The following is a 26,535-nucleotide window of genomic DNA, read 5'->3' on the forward strand; positions in this document are numbered from 1 at the left end:
ACCGCACGTAGAATTTAGTTTATATTTATATCTCTAAATAAATATGCAAAGACGACACGGTTTAGTTGCTTTTTTATCTGACTTTGCTATTGATTAGTGTTCGTTTTGTTTTATGATATAGATAGGCGGACGGGCAAACGGGCCAACTAATGGTAAGTGGTCACCACCGCCTATAAACACTGGCGCTGTAAGAAATGTTAACCATTCCTCATTCATTCCAACCTTGGGAACTAAGATGTTATGTCTTTTGTGCCTGGAGTTCCAATAGCTCACTCACCCTTCAAATCGAAACACATACTGAGTACTGCTTCCCAGACGGACTTGCACAAATCCCTACCACCAAGAAATGTAATGTATGTCATGAATAAATATAAGAGTAGGAAAAATAATATTATGTTCTTCTGAATATTTTAATAATGCGAATGGTCTACTGGTTCTATAAAACTTTGTTTTGTATCGTTATATGCACTTGTCAAAACTACTATAAGTCAAACTCAAATAATTACATATTTCTGTGTCAGATACCTAGTCCATTTTTAGAGAAACTTAATACGATGTATAAATATACGTTACGATACTAATTAGCGGAAGCAAGTACTAATCATGTATAATCTAAATATAACGCAAGTAAAACCATGGGGCATAATTGGTTATTTATATAACGCAGGCAAAACAGTAGGGGTTCTTAGTTTAGATATAAAATATATAAGCCACATTAAGCGATTATCGCTTTTATTACATAGATTATAAAATATAGTTTATTTTAAGTGTCGGTTGACAGCTTACCGTGACGAAGGTCTGCCGGTCTGCCGCTTATCGCCTACAAGCCCCGCGTTAACGTGACGTACGTTGGAACTAGATCGTGTAGCGTATAGGTCAAATATGATATCCTTTAACATAAACTTAGACAACTATGTTATATGCTATTCTATCACCAGCACCGAATATATGTGTATAATTGAATATTCAAAGGTAGCTTTAAGTGAAATAATCTTGTAAAATGACCTTGAAAAATTATAAGAGCCTAGTTACAATTTTTTATATGGTTATTTCTGGTGGTTAAAGATTTTTGACCACCAATGAGCGGGTGTTACTATTCTATAATAAACTAATTGACCAATCTGATTTCATTGAAAATGTATATTGTTTTAACTTACACGACTTATTTCGCCCCCTTGAGGGTCAAATTTCCAAATATTATTTTCTTAGGAAGCGTTTACGTCACGAAAATAGTAACTATGGTACGTTTAAATTTCAGAGATCTCGTGATGGGGAATATTTCGCTTATATACGATATATATAATAAGACAGACAGACCAACAAGCAGACATATTTAATTTCGTATTTATAAAAGGAATAGACAAAGATCTTGACTTTGTCTTTCAAAAAAAATTTGATTTTTTTAATGATTTTTTATACCTATCTAAGTAAATTCCATTTTTATTTTATCAAATAAAATAGTTATCACTAGACTGAACTTGTTCCTCGACTAAGCTCAGTGGCATCCTGTCACGAAATCAGTACCGGGACATAGACCAGTTTGATTGATGAGCAAAAATTGACAGACGATATACTTTTTCCGTTATATTAGGTTTTTTTTCAGTTACAGCAAAACTGCACAGATTATTTCGTAATTCTCACAAAACATCACTATAATATTTCGTAATTATCAACATCCAGTGAAAATTGAGTTCCTTCTTAAATTCATCTCTACATATTAAAAAACAATGTCGCTTACCGCCGTCTGTAGGTTTAGATCTTTTAAACGACGCAACGGATTTTAATGCTGCCTTCATCAATGAACAGAGCGATTCAAGGAAGGTTTAAATGTATAATACATTAAAATTAGATTTTCAAATTTCCTAGTCAAAAAATAAAAAATGTTTGATTTTCGATGTAAACATTGTATACTCTTATTGTAGTTGTAGTTAATTTAATAATATTTTATCATGTTGTGTTAAATCTAGCTCATGTCCTTATTTCGCGAAGTTCTTCTGTCTCTTTCTAGCATGTGTGCGTTAAATTTGTAAATATTGCGAATGAAGATTTGAATGAAACAAAACATAAAATTAAATAACCGCTTTCAACGATAAATAATTTATCGAGAGAACCCTCACTCTGAACTGCCAAGAGCGAAACTTAAGGTGTCAGCGTTTACATTCATTGAATATTATTATATCTACAGGATAAACACATTGAAAATTCTTGTTTAACTTCAGAAAATTACCGTTCAAATTTTGATTTAAATAAAATAAATAATCTTCATCGAGTAGGGGGAGTTTCAAATGGGCCTCCTGATAGTATATCCTCATGCTACCACTGCCTCTTCAATCATACCTTGGGAAATAAAATTCTATGTTCCGTGTGTCTCTAGTTACATTGGTTCATTCACTTTTCAAACCGGAAAACAACAATTATAAGAATTACTGTTTGGCGGTAGGAATATCTGATGAGGGCGATATAACCTACCCAAATAGGCTTGCACAGGTCGCTACCAAGTAAAATAATTATTTTATTTGACTTCTAGATATTCCTAAGTATACGGACTTATTTCGCTGTCTAAAATTAACTCTTAGTTAAACTGTAAATTTTGTTGTTGTTGTGTTTAATTGCGATCAAGAATCTTCTTTTTATATTTCTGCACATCTACTGCTGGAGCTCTTTAAAATGAGACCATAACCGATTTTTGTGCTTTGTGCACTGGGACAAAAATCGCCTTACGCTATTAATACATAAGATAGCCGATTAAAATGTTTATCTGTTGATAAACTGTTACTGTTGATATCCTTGCCGGCTCTCCTCATTGAAATCCACTTCCTTAGCCACGGATAGCTTCCATTTAATTAAATCTTTAAATTATTCAAATGCACTTGTGTGAACCGAGCCTATTTTATTAACAATGTTTTTTATGTAGCGCTCTTATAATATACGAATAAACAAAAGACGTCTTACAAGTATAAATAAAACGTAATAACAATTTTTAGTTTTATTTTTACAAGTAAGTCTTAATTAATTGTTACAGCAAAGAGCTTAACATGTCTGACTTTCGCGTGCTCTGTGGAGTAAGTAATAAAGCCTTGTCCCTACTGTAACAGCATTAAGTGCAGCAATATCGCGCAATATACTTAGCTTTTAAAGTTTTCTTTGCTATAACTTACTGTGTACATCGAATACATTTATTTTCCATTAATTTAAAAGCTTGTATAACGTAAATAAAAAAAATTAAAACATTTTAGGTTGTATAAAATTGTTACTGGCCAAATGACAAGAATTTAAACACAAAAAAAAAAATGTGTCAAGCCCCGATAGCTCAACAAAAAAGTAACTCAGAATATTATACGATTTAATAAAACGGTGGCATAAATAATACATTTATATTTTGTTATATATAATACGATAAATGTTGCTATTGTTCTAAGAAATATTATAAGTAATAATTCAATAACACGAAATTCACGCTTGTGATATCAACAGTCATAATTAAAAGCGGGTTTAACTGCGAAGCGCAATTCCGAAACCTTCCGAAACGCGTTGCATATTCTTGTATAAGTTTTATGTATACTTGTTTAGTAGTTTATCTGTTAGACATTACAAAAAAACTCTCTCCATTATGATAAGTACAAATTATACAAATAAAAATATGTAATAATCTAGCAATCTATGCTATCATTATAAATGCGAAAGTACCTCTGTCTGTCTGTTGTTTTTTCATGGTCAAACCATTGAACCAACTCCGACCCCAAGAGAGGCCATAAGCTACTTTTACTAAAACCAGACGACCGTTCCCTAAAACGCGAACAATACTGCGGACTACTAGTTACCTACATAACACAAAGATACATACGTCATAGCTTTAAGTCGTTTACATCAAACTCACTCTGACACTGCACTCGAATCTATCCTTGAAATTTTACACATCACGCCCAGCAAAGAATCTCTTATGAAAATCAATTTGCTAGCATTATTTGTTCCACGATAAAATAACGTTTCATTGCGATCATAATCGTTAAACCAAGGACAGACAACCATCCCCTCTCACACGAGGCATTTATTTGAGGCGGGAGGCAGATTCGAGATGAAAATATTTGACATGGTCTATATAGATCTACGCACTTAACATGAGAATTGAGCCAGAATGGACCAGTGGCTAATACGTGAATCTTAATAAAAAATCGGCAAACAAAGCAGTATGGATAATTTGTTATTATAATACATTTATATCGGATGGTAAAGGAAAAACATCGTGAGGTAACCTTATAGCCACGCCACCCAAAACTTCTCAGTCACGAAAAGTCTTTACTTAGTCAAACATGATGAACGTGCGACTATAATCAAGATATAAAAAGGGATTTGATAAAACTAGATAATTATTGAACTTATCTATTATTAAGTTTATCTTTTAAAAGACATTGAACTCGAAAATTTCAATATTACAATGAAATCTTACCAAATATTAAAGTATACAGTAATATATAAAAACGTCTTAATCAAAGGTTACTTTTTAATATACCCGGATATATCCTAATTTTTCATACGTAATACGTACTCGTAATTATAGTTAATACTCTGCCATACGAAACATTTGTAAGGCTGAAGATTTTTTGAAAAATGGGTATTATCTGAATCGTAATGGCTGTTTCATGCGGATTAAGCTCTATACGCTCCCCCTTAATAAGAGGGGAGGCAATTGCTCACCAAGAAATATATCCTTATTATATATTATAGCGACTTTAAGGAATTAAATAATGTTTCTAGAAATTTGTGACACATGGAATGGGAACCACTAATATATGAATATTTATTAAACGTTTTAAAAAATATAAGTCTGTTCTGTTTGTAAGGAACTTTAATAGTTCATATATTATTTCATCGAAAACCAATTTAAATCATCATCGAGAAAAGAAGAACGCATTTTTTTCATTTTTTTTATATCTGGCTAAGTTTTAAAATTAAATGTTGCCCACTATAAAATTACATAAGAATAAAATAAATATACATCAGAGCTTCATTATTCGGCTGAAAAAAAAATGAATTCACTCATGACTTCCTAGTTTTTTATAGTATCCCTTATATTAATACCACAAATAAAAACACTTAATCTTTTAAATATTTTTAGAACCTATACTAAACTACGTAGCTCGTAGCTACGAAACGCGGCCCGTTGTATCAATCTATATAATAAACCAACCGACAGTAATCCGATGGCCGGGATTACGTAATTTAATTATCCAATACCCATAAGGATAATTGATTATCCATCGCGGCTTTAACCGCAGTTTTTTCATCAATACCAAAAATTCCAATCCGCTAATGGACTTCCCTTTGCCTTTGGATTTCAAATTAAAAAAAAAAACATTTAGAAAAAAAATAAAAAGGTACGTGCATAACATTCTTGCTGTAGGGTAGTGCATTCGGGAATCATGCACAGTTACAACTCAATTAATAAATTCGACTAGAAATATTTTATAAAATAAGTCATATGTAAGGGCAAAATACAATTTTTATATTTCATTAAAAAAAACACCTGATTTGAAAATTTCTCCCCGCCTTTTTTTCTAGCCGAATTTAGAAACATTTAGATCGAGAGAAATTATATATACAAATAGATATATAAATATTTGTGTAAATCTTTTAAAATAAAATTAAATATTTAATTATATTTTTAAAAATATAAATATTTTGTCTTATATATTAAATGATTTACACAAAGAAGTTCTTAATTAAGAACTATATATTTAATTACGATAAAGACGGTTTTTGACGATACTGTTTTATACAGATCGACTCAAAATATTTAGTGTTATAACATTGTCACAAATAGCTAATTTTTTAATTTGCCGTAATGTATTAATTAATTTATTCTAAATTTAAAATTATTTCTATATATAATTTTGTTTGTATCAATTTATTGTCTGTGTAAAACCGTTTCGTTAAAAACTGCCTTAAATAATATCAACATTAACAGTTAGTGAAAACATCCAAACACCGAAAGTGGCAAGAAAGGGTGATAGAAAGAGAAAAAAACAACACGATAGGGGGGGCGGGGGGTAGAAAACATCGAGTATATTTTTTAAAACACCGATGCGCGGACCGCCATGCGACTACCGGCCGGGTATTTTTGGATTTAGTTTTTCTATGATTGTTTTTTTTATAATAAAATGCACATATTTTTCGTGCCATGTTATGATGTACACGCCAAAAGTTTTCCGAGCATTAATTTTTTAAATATTTTTTAATTTCTCTTCATTTTTATTTATAAATAGATATTTTTAATTATCTATATATGAGTTTTATTTTCGTATGACTTTTTATACTTTTTAATTTGGTTGGTTGTATTTAGGTTGCCAATTTTATTTATTTTATAACAGAGTTTGATATTATTGTTAAAAGCATTTAGCAAAAAATATATTTTAGTCGTTTGAGATAAGATTTCTATTATATTTTAATTTAAAATCTTATCAACAAAACAGGATAAGGTAAATCGAAGCCGTTTTAGATTTCCGCTCAAATTGGCACTATTGCTGATTCTGCCAAACGCAACGCGCAGCAAAGCGTAGCAAGTTCAGCCATTTTCTTCAGACCACTTTTCTACATAGCAACATTTTCATTAAATCTTTTATTGTTAACAATCAAATCACATATTTTTGATGTCAATATTATTATTAATATTTGTTAGAACTTACAAGTTTTTATTTAATATTATTTAGTGCAGAATATATTAAAAGCTAGCCCTGTACGCAAAGCTAGGAACTTATATATTAATCAAATATTTAAATTATAAACGTTAACCAAGATATTAGTAATCAATTTTCATATATTAAGTGCAATACGAAGTTTCGTGCTAAATATTGGCCTAAGTATTTTTTACTAGACAAAAACGAAAAACCATAATTTAAAATAAATATGATTTTTTAGCATTCATATCATCATTTCATCCGGTTATATTTTTTATTTGTTTATATTTTGCCTTTATCATGTAAGTATAATTACAAAAAAAGTTTTTATTCGAAAAAGTTTTTATATTTTTATAGAAACTACAAGATATTTGACTAGATTTGGCTACAGACAGTCTGTCTTCACGTAGTGCTGAGTTGGCTGTCCGCCCTGTAGCGCATCGGAGCGTTGAAACAGGTAACACGTTGTATTTGCATTATTTTCAATTCCTGTAATTTCCTTCGCTTCCTTGTTTGAAACCATTTCACTTTTGTTTAGATGGATCATTATTTATTAAATAAAAATCTGAGTTTTAAAATATTTAATATTTTTTATTCTTAGCGGTATTGTAATTATTATTTTTTAGTTTATCAATAAAATAATTATATGCTCACGCATTTAGCCTTAATTTTATTCCTTTACTTTGTATTTTAATAAATTGTTATTTATTTTTATTATTTTAATGAAACATTAAACATGTTTAGGAAAGAGCGAAATAATTCACCTTAGACTTAACTTGAAGCCATTTGACAAGCTTGGAAATGCTTGAATTTCAGATAAAAGAAATATTGTACATATAGATTACCTGGATTTTGACAAAATCTATACAATTTAAGTAAAATCTTATTGGTTTTTCTAATTATCAATACTTTAATTAAACTTTTTTCGAAGACTTTACTGATATAGACATAGCACCTTCAGTTTACCATATAATAATATTTAGCAAAAGACTTGTGCACAATAAAATCGTTCAATTATATCGTAAATAAATCCAAAAGACTGATCTTTTCCTAGAATATATTAGTTCAAGACAAGGCACTAACTATTGTTAACTAAAATAGTCTAGAAAAATTTATTATCGAGATACCGTGATAAATTTTCAAATAACATTTTCTGATTGAACACTCTTGCGGAATGCTTTGACCTGACTTTGTAAAATGTATATTAAATACACTGAAATCAATTCAATACATTCAATAAAACAATTAACGTTCTCCTTGTATTCAATCTTTTACAGAAAGCAAAACTCTGTAAATGAATATAAATGATTAGATCGATTTAAACAAAATTCGATATAGTGAGGATTAAAAAGCTTCCAAAATCTAATATGAAGTGGGTTCGTACAAAACTTGTAAAGTTGGTATAATAGACGAATGCCTTATTTGTTTTAAAGGGAAATTGTTAATAAAATAACTATAGAGATATATATGAGATGGCCTATTGAAGCAGCGTGAGTTTACACAGAAATAATATATAATTTCGTCTTATATAACAGACTGATTAATAGTGATAGTTATACTTAAGGAAATATTAAGCATCGCGTCTGCTACTTTGGTAGCGCTGTCGATTAAAAAAGTTACTGTTGCGTTTTCAAAATGTCTAAAACGATATTCTATATCAATTGCTCGTATAATCTTTTTGAATTATTTTTTAACGGACTAGCCGATGGTATGGTGGAGCTTGGAGTAGTGGTATCCAGAATCTTTGGCTTTTTGTCGTGTATTGTCTTTTTTATTTATGCAACCCAAAATTTTGGATTTTGATGCTGTGTGGCAATTAGAAAAGTTTATTTTCTATTATTATTCAGTTTTCAATTAAATATAGAGACAATCAATATGACACACATCGAGACATTGAAAATTACGAAAGCAGACAACTTGAATATACTTTGAGATTTCATAAAAATCTCAGCCAGGCACGTTAATTTTTACCAAATATTTAGTGAAATACGGTTACAATATCCATGTAGTCCTTATGTAACATACGATTTTAAGCATTTAAGAACATCGATTAATTGATTAGGTATTACTACTAATTACTTACGTAAGCCTAAATATATATAAAAAACGGCTGTCTGTGAGCGAAATGCCTACGATATTTTTTTCGTATTGAAACATTTTATTAATTTATATGAATGCAAGTAAAACCAATATGCCTAGCAGTACTTTTATTTGATATCTGAACTTAGTCCCATAATGCAGTCTAACGGTCTGCCTTATGGATCTACTTGACTTTTAGAGCAATTTGTACAGAAAGCTATAATAATATGATAATATATATATATATATATATATTATTTTCAATTTTTATAAAAAAAAGACGACCTAGGACAAAAAATTACGGGTCCAAATCGACAAAGCGAACATTTTATAAAACTCCTAACTAAGCATATCTACGATAAATGTAGTTTTAGTAAAGACCTCTAACCACATATATTGTTTAATTTAAAAAAAATAAAAGTATTCTTAATCTGTGCAATAATTATACATCATTTAACATACATTGCACTCACACTACAGCGTCATTTACTATTATTTATGCTGAGTTTTTTTGTTAAATTACCAATCAAAACATTGATAGAGATCACAAAAATATTTACTATTTTAAACAACGAATAAATATTAAACATGTATTGCTTTGTTCCTACTGCTTTCAAATTATTTATTAAAAATAATAATTACGATCTACTAAATCTATAAAGTTATTGATAGAATAGTTTTAGTTAATGGAACATAGAACAAAGTCCGCAGTCTGCTTATACATTAAAAAAAAATCTCCTTCCCATAAATTCGGCACAGATAAATATTATTCCTATAAGAATTTCCAAACATCCCACTGCAGAGCACGGGGCGCCGGCACGATGGCGTAGCCGATGCAGCTACTCACTACCATATTGATTTGTCTACCATTTATATAAAAACTACTTCTTGTGAAACCTTTTTTCATGCCTCTTTATTTTTTTATTTCTCGTCCAAATATGTTTTAGACACAACAAATAGTCGAGATTACTAAAATAGATTATTTACTTATGCGTTTACTAAATTTTGATTGAATTATTTATCTGTGATTTGGTATAAAAAAAAAATAACAAAAAAAAAACCCTGCAAACTCTTTTCTCGAATACAGTATAAGGATAATTAAATATTTATAAAATTCAAAGACTGCAGTATACGAAAAGTTACTTCCTTGCGGTGATATCAATCAAATATATTTTATCTAACTTGCACCAATTACGGTATAAAACCTTTTTGATAAGTTATGAGTAAAAACGTAACCGAAACTATATATTTTTTTAATCTGTCTATCATCAAAACTAAGACATAAATTTGACGTTAAAAGAAAAACTAAAATTAATGAAAACGTGATATCGCTGAATACTAAAATATATTTCTTATTACTTGCATTATTATTTTATCATTAATAACAATCTATGATTAATATATATGTATATATATATTTCTAGATATATTTTTGTTAATTGATAACAATATTCTATATCAGAAATAATTTTAAGAGGGAGACTATATTAACTTTCAACATATAACAATAATATCATAGACTAGGATTATAATATACTATTTACTATAAATTTTGATATCTTATATAAAAAAATATTTGTATTTAACAACTGTATTAATATTGTAATGGTTATCTGTACTTTAAAAACAGATTAAAAAAACACAAATTGTCTTTAAAAAATAAATCGCTCTGCTAATACTATATGAATAATTAAAAAATAAACCTTAAATAAATAAATAAAAGTAATCGACAACGAATTACCAAAATTATGATTACTGGAATAATAAACATGAACCTCGATCGATTATTATGAATAAATTCATAAAGCAAATGATTATATCTTATATTCAAAGTTAATGATTACAATAACTTTATAAATAAACATTATTAAGTATATTTAGTTAGGTACACTTGTTACGTATTTAGACGGGGTGTCGACACGTGCTACTTCGTTATAATTTATGTATTCCTTATATAAAACACAAGAATTCATGTTAAACTACTCGTAGTTTTAACGATTTCTGAAATAGATTATTGTTTATAAGAAAATACGTAATTTAAATACGAAATTAACTAAATATGACTTTGAAATAGTAAATCTTTAAGGAAAAATGAATTGTTAGTATGGAGAAATGAATTTTATGTAAGTTTTATAACGTAGAATTTTCTTTTTCGTTTTATTCTAGTTAATAGAATGAATTAGTAAATTTTTTGGGCATGATTTTATCTTGGCATATTTCTTTTACTTTAAATGTATTTCTTTGATTTTTTTACACAAAACACGTGTTAAGATTATTTGTTGAATTTTTTTATTCGTTCGTTTGTTTTTACATCGAATTAGAATTATTTAATTCATTATAATATATTTTGTTTTTGTTATTTTTATTATTTTTCCTTTCTTTTATTTTTTTGTTTCAACATATGTTGATGGAATTGGGCAATAAAGTTGAGTATTTTAGTCTTGTTTTCGACGAGAAACACGAAATAACTTTGAGAAAAACAACTCGTGACGTTTTATGAAGCTTTCTGTCGTAAAGAGCTTTCAGCTAAAGCTCCGAACTTCAGCAAAGCTCCTCAGCCTGTTTATTGCGGCTATCGATCTGTTTACAAACTTTGTTTTCGACACTTATAATAATATTGACGTACCACATCACTCTTGTTTAATAAAACCTCATTTAGTTTTACGCGTTTTTTTTATTCTGCGCTCGAAACGCGCGACTCGCGCTTTCTTTTGAAATATATATTTTTTTTAATTTTACAATACCTTCGGCAACGTCGCAAACATCCTAGAACATCACGTGCGGTACCGAAAATACCCGGGCGGCGGTCGCGGCGAAGTAAGCGACATTAGCTCACAACATCTGTTAATATGATCATTGTTAATTACATATGGGCGTTGTTAATATATTGTAGCCACCTGTCCCGAGGAGGGCGCTTGCAGGTACGTCGCTACGTCGTCCACCATGCAGGCTCGCGGGAGGTCGGGGAGGAACATAATACGCTAGAGGGCGCGCATCGCGTGCGGGCTGCGCGGCGCGCCGCGTCCGACTGGCGCGGGATCTGCCCTCGCCCCGCGACCGTCTCCCACTCCTCGAATATCAGGGCTGTGCGAGTTTTCCGTGCGGAAAAACAAATGGAATTGGGGATATGCATATATATTGGATCTCCACACATGACTACAATAATTGAATTGAATCCAATGCCATATTGACTTGTTTACAAAACCTAAATATTAACACTTATATGTTGTAACTAGTAAATTATTAATGGTACAGTTTACATTTACATCGAATTTCTTTATAATTTTGGGGAAAAAAATCTCAACACCGAGCATTGAAGTTTATTGTAAAAAGATGGCCACCGCCCATTCGGTCTAGTATTTTCACAAAATAATTTAAAAAATCTTAGTCTAAATTGCGTTTAAAATTAATATACAAACAAAATAACGATAAGAATATTTTTAGAAACTGAAAAAATATTTATATATTAAATAAAAAAATATAAAATTATGTGTATTAATTTCGTACTAAAAAAATATATGACACTTTTCCGCATAAGCAGCCCTATCACAACGTCGTAATGCATTCGCGGCACTCGCTGCGTCTCGGCGCCGCTCGGACCCGATCGGTACGCGCTCGGCTCCCCTCGGAAAGCTCTTTCGCATTCGGAACATAGACATGACATATCTTTTATACGCCGCCATTCAAATATCAATCCTAAGTTAACAACGGAAGGTATAATTTTATTTAAAACTAGTAAATTTTCAAGTGTTGTATTCGACTTTTGAAATATCCTAATTTATCGAACTCACAACTGAACATGTGGGATTTTATGTCGATGGCTTAAGAACTATTTTGGCATGTCACCGTTTTTCAGCTGACGCGTCTATAAATGTCACGTATTGCTCGTGTGTGCGCGTTAGCCGTGGTGTGCGTTGAAAACACATCTTGGGCGGATCGTAGCGCTGGGCAGTTTTTTTTTCTTGACTAATCTAATATTTTTCGCTTAGTAACTTAAAGATATTCGTTTTTAATTAAATTTTATAGATAAAATAACTATTAATTTACTAGTTAAATATTAATAAAGGTACATATGCTCTTCAATTTCGTAATGTAATTATAGATTAAAAATAATATTACTCATGACATTGTTCGTTAATATAATTATAAATAGGAATGACGTAAACCGACACCTAAAAATAATAGCGTATATACTACATAAACTGTTTGATGCAGATGTGAATAATTGCGTCTTGCGCAATGGACACGAGTTCGATTCCCAGTAAAAGCTAATTAAATATTCCATATTGATTTGAGATTGGACCTAATAGTATCATTATATGTTTACTTGTACGCCTATAAGCGTTTATATATTAAAAATAATTAAATTTATCCATTGTTCGTTAATATAATAAGGGACCAAGCAAATACTTTATACAAAGCATTTGTTCGCCCCCTTTTTTCTGAGATAAAAAATTGCCTACGTCACTTTCCGGTGCGGAAATTATCTCTATGCAAAAAATCACATGGAGTCTTTGCTGTGTTAAGGAAGACCAAAACAAATATACTACACACATATATAAAGTTTAATGCATGCCAGTAAATGTCACTCTGATGGTTAGCACCCTTCTCTCCTTTTAAGGACGGTTTAGAACTTATTCCACCACGCTGTTCCGATGCGAGTTGAAAGATTGACACAAATTAAGCACATGAAACTGAATTGTTCAGGATTGAACAATTTCCTTTGTAAATATACATTCGTAAGAAATATAGAAGCCTAATTGATTAAAGTGTGTTTAGATTTTGATATGCCTACTCCTCAACGGTTGTATACTTTTTTATGATATAGGTGAACGAGCTTATAAGGCGCCTAATGGTATGTGATCACCACTGCCTATAAATATTGGCGCTGTAAGAAATATTGAACATTCCTTACATCGCCAATGCACCGCTTTGGATATAAGATGTTATATCCCTTGTAGTCTTGTAGTTGTAGTCGTAATTGTAGTCACACTGGCGCACTCACCCTTCAAACCGGGACAAAACTGAGTATTGCTGTTTTGTGGTAGAATATCTGACCCAGAAGGTCTTGCACGCTCCTAACACCAAGTATAAAAGTACTATCTATTTTTTATGTGATCTATTGGCTAGCTTCAGAGCAATGGCAACTCGTAAGCCGTGACGGAAAACGACATAATATTCTCTTATAACAATAATAAGTTAACTCCTTTCTATCTTAAGCTGTATTCATACGTGACGCGTAGATTATAGTCTCAACGAAACTCTTTTTAATTTAACTCAATTTCAATTTTCTTTAATTAAAAAAAACCCATCAAAAATCTATATATCCCAACTGCTGGAAGTTCTGTGACGGTTACGTTTTTTTTTAAATATTTTAACAATAGATAATAAAATTTATAAAAATATGCTGTCTCCCTCTCTCATCTTCGATATAGAGTGGGAGAGAGTAGGATGCAAATAAAACAGTTATCCTTTTAATCTAATAAGTTCACCCCACCAATCATTTTAATTTTTTTATTCGAAATTCAAATAACACGAACGTAAAATTTTGAAACGTTTTGTATAGTAATATATTCAAATTAAACATTAAAATCTCAAAAATAAATTTCACAACAATAATTAGAATCATCTAAGAAAAATATTTTATAAAAATGTATTTCTTATGTAAAACTAAATTAAAAACAAAACATCGAAACCGAACATCGACGTTTACTGCAATTTTCAAATAACCATAACCGATAGTCGAAATAGATAACGAACGTTTCGGAGCTATCGCGGAACATAAAGTCGGACAGGCGAAATTAAAAAGAGTAACTGCATTGACGCCGCGGGCGCGAGAAACGGTTTTTATTTTCGTTCGTAATTATTGGTGGAGCTTTCGATTCTAAAGTTAAAACTTTTTATTTAATTATTAAATTTTCTTATACTAAAATAAAAAAAAAATAGGTCGAGATTTCACTGACATTTAACGTAAAAAAAAATTATTGCAGTTTTATTAATGGCCGCCAAAATACGTTATCAATGATAGACATTGAATGATTTCAAAAAATATCAAAAGTAACTAGTATAATTCGTATTATATGCCTTATTAAGAATTAAATTTTAATGAAACTAAATATCTCAACAACGTCACGAGTGATTAAGTTTATCGTGTAATGTTTAGTCATTTTAATATAACATTTTATTTATTAAAATTTAAATAGTAAAACGAAAACTACTAAGATAGCTGTATAAAAATACCTTTTATCTTAACGGAAATATACCGTATTTTGTTATAACATACCGTTGACAGTCCATTATATTGAGAAGGATACTTACTTGGTGGTAGGGGTTTTTGCGTACCACCCAATAATTATATATTCTTGCGCCAAACTGCAATACTTAGTATTAAATTTGGAGGTACACTACGGGCACAAATGGGAATCTTAGTTCTCAATATTAATGGTGCCTTAGCCATGCGTATTAAATTATCATATAGTGCCAATGTCTATGGGAGATGGTGACCACTTACCATTAGGTAGCCCATTTGACCGACCGCCTATCAATTTTATATAAAAAAATATTGTAGCCGTTAGTAAAAAAGATAACGTGGCAAATTTAGATAGCCCATTTTTGTATTAGACATTAGTACAACTTAAACATAAGTACGATTAGTAAATATTGAGTGGATTGTATCCACCAGCAACACGTCAGTACATACGGGTGAAACAAAACTCTACCATGGGTACGCAAAGACTAGTACAGAAAATCTATCATACTATTTGTATTGTTTAAATGAAACACATTTACGAATCTATACTGATATTATAAATGCCAAAGTAACTCTGTCTGTGTGTTACGCTTTCAGGACCATAACACTGAACCGATTTTGATGAAATTTGCTTTGAAGGAAGCTTTAACCCCGAGGATAGTCGAAGAATTTTCATACATATCATCATTTTTATTACATTTCATCTTTGTCGTAGGGCTTTGTGCAAGCCTGTCTATGTAGGTACCACCTACTCATCAGATATTCTACCGTCAAACAACAGTACTCTGGTATTGTTGTGTTCCGGTTTGAAGGGTAAGTGAGCCAGTATAACTACAGGCACAAGGGACATAACATCTTAGTTCCCAAGGTTGGTGGCGCATTGGCGATGTAAGGAATGGTTAATATTTCTCACAGCGCCATTGTCTATGGTCGGGTGGTGATCACTTACCATCAGGTAGAACATAGCTCGTCCGCAAAACTATACCATTAAAAAAAAACCTAACACCAGACGACTTATCGGGAAGACGCGGCGACAACTAGTCTATAATAAAAGTTAAAATACATTGTCTATGGAGAATTTAAGACGTATTAGAATAGGGGAGATCCTTCCTTCCTCTAGAATAAATAACATCAAACAACTCCATACATATATACCACCAGTACTAATAAATTACTCGCGTTGTTATGGCGGCGAAATTTTTCAATAGGATTTATTTTATTCATTATTCCGAACTAAAATTTACACGCGCCATTTAATCAAAATCTTAGTAAGTTTTTAATATATTGCGTTCATAGACATATTCGTACATAATGGTTGTAATCAAATCAAATCAAAATATACTTTATTCAAGTAGGCTTTTACGAGCACTTTTTAAAGTAAAGCTACTACCGGTTCGAAATGTAGATTCTACCGAGAAGAACCGGCAAGAAACTCAGTAGTTACTCTTTTTCAACATCTAAAAATAAAATCATGTTAGTTAAACACAATTATATATGTATGTTATGTCTCCTGCCTGGAAGTCAACAAGCATTAACTCCACGCTTTTTTATCATCAATATAATCTTGTATCGAATAATATGCCTTCTTTAAAAAACGTATGTTTCAATTCTCGTCTACTTGGTGGTAGAGCTTGGTGCCTGTTCGGGTCACACTCATCTCATATTCTAACGCGAAACAGTTTAGTATTGTTCTGTTCCAATTTCATAAGTAAATGAGCCAGTGTAACTACTTACTTAGTAACCAAGGTTGGTGGCGTATTGGTGTCATGAGGAACGTTTAATATTTCTTCCAGTACCAATGTCTAAGGGACCACTTACTATCAGGACCAACTGCCAATTCGCCTACCAAGGCTTTTTTTTTTATGTAACAAAGGTTTATTTGAACCAACACGAAAAAAATTAACCAAAATATATTTTGACATTTAGGTAAATACGTTCAATCACCATAAAATGGCTCCAATATCTTATGTGTATGAATGAATTATTCTCTATAACTAAGAATAATCTAACTAAGGTAATATTATGGCGCGGGAGGTCGGACTTCACTTCGGAAAATGTCGAAACTTAACTTATGTTGATACGCTACTTTGATCCGTATATCCTCTAAATATTATTATTATAGTCAATGACGCTTATCACTGTTTGACATTTACGTCCGTATGGCCTTAGGATCACACTCGAAACTTTTCTTTTATAATATTTATTAATGCGTAGATGTAAAACATCCTAACTCAATAGTTCGATGAAATTCCACCAGGATATGTATATCCAGTCTTTGCCCAGCAGTAGGGCATTAACGGGTTATTACTTGTTCGGTTAAAGTTTTACCACGAGTATTACCGCTGAGCCAAAACTACTGACACTAGGAGTACGAAATTTAGATAGGTTAACTTTTATGACGTAGACACTCAGAAAAAACATTATTTTTTTTATAATTGATAGATAGACTGATAATGATGACCATCGAAACCGGTTTATACATAAATTGGATGAAATTCTGTCAAATGTATATCCACCAAGCCGTAGAGCAGCTTGGCGGAATAAGCTCCAAACAAGAGAGTAGGCCTTAACCCAACAGTGGCACATTTATGACGCCCTTAATTTTTCATTTCACATTTCAAATTAGAAACATTAAAATTTATATGTAGAGATTTGTTACAGAAAAACGTGTACGCAGACAAAGTCGCTGGCGCACAAGTAATATAATATACGTGTATTTTAGAAATGAGATTGAAAATCATATAACATAGTTAGATATGTTAGCACTCGTTAAAGAATAAAGTTTATTATTCCAGCCCATACGTTCAGAAAACGTGGAGTGAAAATCAAATCGGTATTTAAGCCGAGTGCACACGAGCAAGTGAATAATTTAGCCGGCGCTCTGTTCTCGGCCTAATATAATATACGACCCTGGATTTTGAGTCTCTTAGTTGTGTTATATTAGATTTACGATTCTGTGATTATGCGCAGAGTAGCTACAAAGAGAGATATCTTTATAACTATTATATTATATATTATAAATATATATTTGGCTGGTCTGGATTCGTTTATTGATGCTCTATAATAAATATAAATCCGACCATTTGATGTTAAAAAAATATTAGTCATAAGAAAAATATAACTATTCATAACCATCATTGCCTCGTAAACCAAGGGTGATCCCAGGTGGCTAAAGTAATTTGTTATTTACATTTGCCTTTAAACAATTACTCTGGTTCACATACTGTTCAAACTTAAACACAATCATTCAATTGATGTTCGGCATTATTACCTAAGTAGGCTTGTACAGTAACACTAGATTATATAGAATCTTTTTCGTGCTTTTCTTCTTGAATATAATTCGAAAACATTTGAATAATTATATTTCGCGAAACAAAGTCAATATTTTCATTCCTATAATATTACAGTTTATTTATATTAACAATATTAATTATTTTCGACTACGGTGACCGTTTCAAACCATTTCTTAATCTTTATTTTCTCACCCTCGTAATCCGATGGAATCCTTGATAATCTTTCTCCCTCTCTCCTTGGCAGGAGAGAGCGAGAAAGATTATCTTCGAAACTCACCGTTTAATACTGTCAATTAATGACCTACCGTCTACTAACATTTCTTAAATGAAAAACATGTAAATACTCTTTTGGATCGACTTAAAACTTTGAATTTAAACCTTGATAATGATGATTCGCAGCTAACGACCGGTCTTACTAAGCAGCTATAATAAAAATAAAATATATATTTCAATCAAATGAACTAATTAAAATTTAAATTTAAATCCACAATACACAACAATAGTACGTTAAGAATACACGAAGTATTTGTATTTAGCATTAGCAGCCTGTAAATTTCCCACTGCTGGGCTAAGGCCTCCTCTCCCTTTGAGGAGAAGGTTTGGAGCATATTCCACCACGCCGCTCCAATGCGGGTTGGTGGAATATACATGTGGCAGAATTTCGTTGAAATTAGACATATGCAGGTTTCCTCACAATATTTTCCTTCACCGCCGAGCACGAGATGAATTATAAACACTTAATTTGTGTTTATAATTCATGAACATGGAAATGAAAACACATGAAAATTCCGTGGTGCCTGCCTGGGTTTGAATCCGAAATCATCGGTTAAGATGCACGCGTTCTAACCACTGGGCCATCTTGGCTCTCCTATTTATTAATAATAATAATAATATCACTATTTTTATTTCCTACTCTAAAATTATCTGTCATCAAGTACTCTGTACCACAAAACTACGGCCGTAATATGCTTGCTCTTTACATCCCCCCCTACCCCCTAACACTAATCAGCTTCGAATAAATTATCAGAGCCTTTAGTTCAGTGCAACGCTAAGTGCGCAGCGTATATGGATACCGAATATCCTTTGGGTGAATTAATTTTGCGAAAGTAGAAATTATTGCTACCGTCGCAATGAGTAATTATGTTCAAACTTGTGGTGTTTGTTTTAAATTGTTTGTTTTTAATTTATGTTAGCCTGATTCTTTGCTGATTGGACTCGTCTTCTTTGCAAGCCCTGGATTGGTACAACTGGTATCAATACGCTGTATTGTATGAGGCAGAATAATAAAGAACGCTGGGATAAATAGAACATATTAATTCCTATGGTTGGTGCTTAGGTTTTATAAGAAATATATGACAAGCGGAAATTTAACATTATTTATTTTTAAGAATCATTGCGATTTATTTAAATTGTTTATGTGGTAGCTAGTTTATGATATTGTGCGTAATTCTTCAGCAAATGCTCTCATGCTAAATAACTATGCCTTAGCTGCATTGTTATTTACTGATTCTCTCACAAAGAATACTGTCGAACGCTAACAATTATGATGACAACTACACTACAACTGAAGTATGATTCAACTACATTCGTTTAAAGAGTTAGTGAGCCAGTGTAACTATGAACGAGTATCATTACAGCTTAATTCCTAAGGTTGAAGACGCATCGGCGATGTGAAGAACGGCTAATATTACATCGCCAATGTCTATGAGAGATGGTACCCACAATTATCAGGTGACCCATTTGACCGTCTGACTAAAATTTTATTAAAAAACTGAGAAATCATATTATTGTAACTAGGACCACCTAGAATAATGTACTAAGTTTGCGGAGTCGTAAACTTAGTGTTACAAGAGTACTTCTCGTATTTGTAAAATTGTTGTTGATGATTCTATAAATTAATGATCTATGTTACTGTGTTAGATGATTACAAATATCTGCAACATGGAAATGAAGACCGTGTTTATATAACGAAAGTGAAAAAATATCTAAAATTGTTCCTTGCTCTACACCTATTCCTAGTACAGATTTAGAAGATCTTATTAATACATTTTGACATATTTAAGAAGCAATCTATTTGCTTTAGATTTGTATAAATGCGTTTCGTGCTGTATAAAATCAGAAGCCTTAGATTAATCACATAATATATACCAGTAACATATATTATGTGATTAATCAACCAGAAGTTTATTCAATACATTTGTGTAAAATGAAAATACCATCTCTTTGTTCATGGAGCCTACCAAACAGAACAGGCTAGATAGAATCATTTATAATTTATCGCACTGTTAAATATGTTTCAACATGACACCAGTTTTTAAACGACTATGACTATGACACTGATTCATACGTCCTCGTAGTCCTGTCTCTAAATTTGTTACTGACTACTAGACTGCCTGAAACAGTTAATGTTTTAGTCAGTCTAGTAGATAGCTTATAACAGTACAGACTCTGAGTTTCTAGGTCCTGAGCAATCCTTAGGTCGGAACGATTAAAAACTTAGTACGTTTTCCTCCCGAAAAATTCTGAGCAGCAGTTAATCCTGCGCCTGAACTTCCGGACTTCCGGACAAATAAGTGAGTGAGAGAATAGAAATTTATTATGGCCTAGACAGATGGCTAGTTGCGAATTAGCGCCGTAGCCGAGAACTATCAGAAATCATTATATTCACTGTGTTCTGTCTGTATCTAAACATATTATTTAGTGTTACTTCTTTTGGTCTTTTTGATTAAGAGCCTTCAAAATCTATCATTTTAATGTAGGAACATAAAGCCTAGCCTAGTTGAATTATAGGTATGAAATATTTAAATAAGTTGGTAGCAGCGGTATTATAAAACACATAATCAAAATAAATACTATGTAAAAATAGGCAGTTATTTTGAAATTTGACCTTGCATTTGAAAACTTTTAATTTTTATAGATAAACCCAAAATAGACGACAAAAATACGTAAACTATAATAACTTTTTTGAAATCAAATACTTGAATTTTATATTTTTTTGTATAGATATGATTGCTTGAATGATACGGCGTTGTTTAAAGAAATATACATAGTTCAAACTTGCAGTGATGGTGTTTTTTTCTAATTCACCTAAACCAAGCGAAAAAACATACTAAAATCGGTTCACAATCAGCGAGTCTATGAAGAAAAATAGAAAAAAAAAACAACAAGAAATAGGAAGAATACGATTGATACCTCCTTTTTGTAGTTAGCTAAAAATATACACAATATAATACAATGTGAGATGTGATAGGCATCTCGCGCCTTCTTATCTATTAATACGTTTAAAAAAAACAATGGTACAGTAGACAACGCCTCTAGAGTTAAAGCAAAGCCCATATGCAATGTCAGTCAGTGTTTACAGTAGGAAATTCAAGTCAGTTTGATTTAGTACCGACAGAAAAAAAATGCAAATTTGTATATTATTAAAGATTGATTCTTAATATGAACCAATTTAAAAAAATAAGCAAGTCAAGTTTATTTACTGTATTCATAAAAACTTGACAATAATTTTTAGTTGTCAGTACATGTTTACTACTTTCTCACTTTGAATATTTTAAAAACGAAATCGTATCTGTGTTCGTAATTTATGCGTTTGCATTACTATTAAGTCAATCTCAATAACTCTGTTGCTGTGAATTGCATGCAGATTTATGCAGAGGTTTAAGCTATTTAATCTATACTAATAAATTCCGAGACATTTTTTTGCAATGCTTAACTCAAATAACCACATAAAACTTATTATTATTATTTTTAATTTATTTATAATGATAGGCGTTTGTCTTCCATCTCACCTGATGGAAAGTGTAGATGAAGACGAAGGTGGTACACGCCAATCCAAAAGAAACCTGTTCACTCTACTCTTAAAGGCTCCAGAGTTCAACTTATCACGAAAAATAGACCCAGGCAGGTCGTTTCAAATCTTGGCGACTATCACCAAAAACGAGCTGTCAAACCGTTTAGTTCGAATTATGGGTATGTCAATAACGTATGGATGAAACTTTTGCCTGCGCCTAGTAGTCCGATATAGAAATGGACATGGCTCAATACGTTATAACAAAAGAGGCAGTGCATTTCGGTGAAGGTTTTATAAATAGTATTAGTATATTACTATTATATACAACGTTATAAGCGTGAATTTCATTCAATTGTTATTAATATGATGGAGTCTGTTGAGATTTTTCTAATAGAAATGTCTTTGCTATCACTACACTATGTAACTTTTAGTGTGTGGCAGCTCGCGACAACTTTAATGCCGGTACCTATACGTGCACAAAAAAAACCAACAAACGTCAATTTATAGAAATTGTATATACAGTAAAAATAGTATACACAGTATTTTTTAATTGTACAGTCTCATAATTTTGCTATAAACTGACGAAGTTTAATATATATATATATATATCTATATCAACATTTAACGTTGTTCTTCAGTCTAATCACAGGCACAAGGGACATAACATCTTAGTTCCCAAGGTTGGTGGCGCATAGGTGATGTAAGGAATGGTTAATATTTCTTACAGCGCCATTGTCTATGGGCGGTGGTGACCACTTACCATCAGGTGGCCCATATGCTCGTCCGCCAACAAATGCCATAAAAAAAATAATTTCTTGTTGAGGTAGTTCCACTTTTATACACTTTATTTATTTAGTTAAAACAATTAGATACGCCTATTATCATTTTTTTTGTTATAAGGATAATTACAACAACATTTTTTTAACTGATTTTATTATTCGCCTAGCATGTACAGAAGCTGCATATAAAGAAAAAAAAATAGACTTAATAAATTTATTTATCCAACAGAATTCAATTATTACAAATAACATGTTATCTTCTGAGTAATATCATAAATATTTTTGGTAGCATATAAAAAAATATACTAAAATAAATATCTGGTGTGATCCAGTAAAAATAGATCATTGTTGATGGTCAGATCGGTCTATTTAATTGATAAACAAGTAATGGTGTCATCCTAAAAGATTTCGACTGGCCTTTCGGCGGCCTTTCTCTACGCCCCCATAACACACATTTCGCCCAATGGTCGAAATTTGCTTACAGATATTAGTACATAATTTGAGCAAAACATATATGGCTGCATATTTCGAAACATTTTTTTTATCTATTATTTATTTATAATACAGCAAAATATTAATGATCATCGATACCCAATAATAAAAAAAATAACAAAAAATACCGGCTCAAATTTATTTCTTTTTTTTTTTAATTCTAAATTTAAATGGGATCATACGGGTAGTATGAAACCAACTTAAAAAAAAAACAAATAGAATTACCCAAAGCAGTTCATAAATGACAGAGTTGGTGCTTTGTGCAAACCCGGCTGCGTAAGTACCTATCAAAAGATATTCTACCGCTAAACAGCAATATTTTGTAACTTGGTGGTGACACATTGGCGATGTAAGCTTCTTACAGCGACAATGTATATTGACGATGGTGACACTTACCATCAGGCCCATTAACCCGTCCTATATTACAAAAAAGCACAACAATACTTTCCTCTCTTAACAATTAAAGTTAAATAATTTAACCGTCCTTTATTTTCCACAAACATTTAGAAAAAAAAAAAAAAAAAACTCGTTCAGAAGCTATCCACTTAAGTTGAAAATATTTTCCGGGGCGTTTTATTTAACGCGGGGACACGGAAAGCATAAGGAGACTGCAATTTGCCCACAGCATTAAAATAGCTCGGGAATTTGTGAATATTGGATAGGAATTTATATTAGATGAAACCTCGCGTATCGTAGACCGGGTGTTAAGAAGGCTATAGAGGGACGAGTCCAAATGTATATAATCTATTCCAATCGAATATAGATAAACAAAGATTAGATGTACGTGTTTTTTTCTTGATTATTATTTCATTATTTATAATAAAACTATCCCACTTAACGACTTAGCTTCGTCGACGATCGAATCGACATTTTTATAAAATTAATAATGAATATCATAGATTACTTGGTGGTAGGGCTTCGTGCAAGCCCGTCTGGGTAGGTACCACCCACTCATCAGATATTCTACCGCCAAACAGAAGTACTCAGTATTGTTGTGTTCCGGTTTGAAGGGTGAGTGAGACAGTGTACCTACAGGCACAAGGGACATAACATCTTAGTTCCCGATGTTGGTGGCGCATTGGTGATGTAAGGAATGGTTAATATTTTTTACAGCGCCATTGTCTATGGGCGGTAGTGACCATTTACCATCAGGTGACCTATTTGCTCGTCTGTATAGCGATATCATAAAAAAAAAGATTATTCAAGCACTCGACCAATTATAACGCGTCAATTTAAAGTCGAATATTGTTTAATTGGCATTTGTCTTCTTGTGGTTGGAATATACTATAGTGTATCATTTTCTTACAGCTCTACAGAATATTCTTAGACTAATTAATTTTAACATTACATTCTGTTTTTATATGATACAACTTATAATAATTAACATATTTTCACCCTTTCTTTAATTCAGGTAGACAGACGAGCACACCAGCCTGATGGTAAGTGATGATGGTACCCGAAGAAAATTAACAATGGTCCATCTTTGGTGTTACACTGTCTAAAATACCATTTAAGTGTGATCGTGATTATCCACGTTTTAGAACTGGTGATATGACAGACACACTGTGACACTTTGTGACAGAATCTGGTTTGTATGGATTAGACCCTAGCTCCAGTTATTCACAAAGACAGAAGAAATTCTTCTCTATCTCTTGTCATATCGACGATTTGTATACGTGATGTTTTCCCGCATAAAGTGCATCAATCTCTTATGGTCTCCCTGCATTAATAATATCATTATTTCAATTTGATATTTATTGCATTACGTAGGGACAACGTGGTTGGTATTTATGAATATATATATGTAAATGAATTTTGGTGAAGACATACAAACATAAATTTCGAGGACGATAACGGCGACTATATGTATGCATGATGATAAAAAAATCGTCTTAATTTATCTTTGTAATATCAAAATCAAAATAAACTTTATTCATGGTGGATTTTTCATCATCATCATTTTAGAGAACTGTATTAAACGTAAAGGTTTATACTTTATAGTATCGACTGCCCGTCATTTGACTTCTTCACTGATCACGAAAATAGTTCTGAACTTAATCTAAATACGGAATGCGTTTAAGATTCTAAACGAGCATATCGAGAATTTTATAGCTACACTATTAAAATTCATAATAGTATTACAGTTTGTCATGAGAGAAAGAAGAGGCCGTACGCCTCTTTGAGCGACTGAGATGCACCTTACAGACATCTTAGGGAGAGACGATGAGCATCTGCGTGAATGTTACGTTAACAAATAAATAAGCATAAGCATGCAATAGTTTATTCCTTAAAATAATGGAATGATCTTCCCTCCTTTGTGTTCGCTCTGTTCCACAATATATCTTTTTTTGAATGAGGTTTAAAGCGAGTATTTTGCGAAGGACAGGGGCTTCGCTATACCCCTGGCATTGCTGACGGTCATGGGCGACGGTGATCTTCATGTGGACCATTTGCTCGTCTACCTCGATAGGCAATAAAAATACTCTATTTATAAGCACTATACATTATCATTAAACAATATTAAATTTAATTACAAGTAACCATCGACTCGCGATAGACATCTAAGCGATTAAAAAAAACTTTTTCTAATATTTATTATATAGATAGCATTAAATGACACAAATAACACGTGTGTGGAGATTAGAAAGACAAAAGAAAAGAAATTTATTATTATTATTATTATTATATAAAACGTTTGGCATGTCTATCTGTTCGTATACCTTCAGCGTGAGATTATCTTTTGATGTAGCGTCGCAGTGCAAACTAGGGAATTTATAGTTGACACCACTGACTCTAATACATTACCTACCACGATTCAATCGGTTAAGTACTTAATTAATATTTATTTTATTTTTTAGGAATCTCAAAATTATAGATAGATGTGTTTAATATATCTATCGTCCTTTGAAAATAATAAATCATAGCTAATTAGGGTATTAGTAGATATTTAAATAAATGTTTTAAAATTTTAAAAATAAAAACTTAAACTAATAATATCAAGTTCTGCTCAACCAATTTACCTTAAATTTGATTTGAGCCTTACATACATACGTCTATCGAACTAAGAAAAACGACGGAATTTCAGTTTCGACTTATTAAAAAAAAACAGGATGGTCAAATATCTGATATGAAGATATATCTGAAAAAAAAATCTTTTATTTCAGACAGCCACGAC

The 26,535-nt window shown here is 31.6% G+C and overlaps 1 protein-coding gene across 12 annotated transcripts in view; it reads right to left on the reverse strand.

Annotated features, from left to right (window-relative positions):
- LOC113398865 (nuclear factor 1 B-type) overlaps positions 1-11,780 on the reverse strand; it is a 54,911-nt gene extending 43,131 nt beyond the window's left edge. For 11 of the 12 annotated variants that reach the window (XM_026637797.2, XM_026637796.2, XM_026637794.2 and 8 more), the window contains exon 1: positions 11,651-11,780. In XM_026637797.2, coding sequence (XP_026493582.1) covers positions 11,651-11,728 — 78 coding nt within the window. In that variant the 5' untranslated portion in view covers positions 11,729-11,780. Of the gene's footprint in view, positions 1-11,620 lie in introns of all 12 variants that reach the window. The other variant, XM_064219183.1, reaches the window with a different exon arrangement.
- Between the last annotated feature and the right edge of the window lie 14,755 nt (positions 11,781-26,535).

This window comes from Vanessa tameamea, chromosome 26, assembly GCF_037043105.1.
Source record: "Vanessa tameamea isolate UH-Manoa-2023 chromosome 26, ilVanTame1 primary haplotype, whole genome shotgun sequence".
NCBI lineage: Eukaryota > Metazoa > Arthropoda > Insecta > Lepidoptera > Nymphalidae > Vanessa > Vanessa tameamea.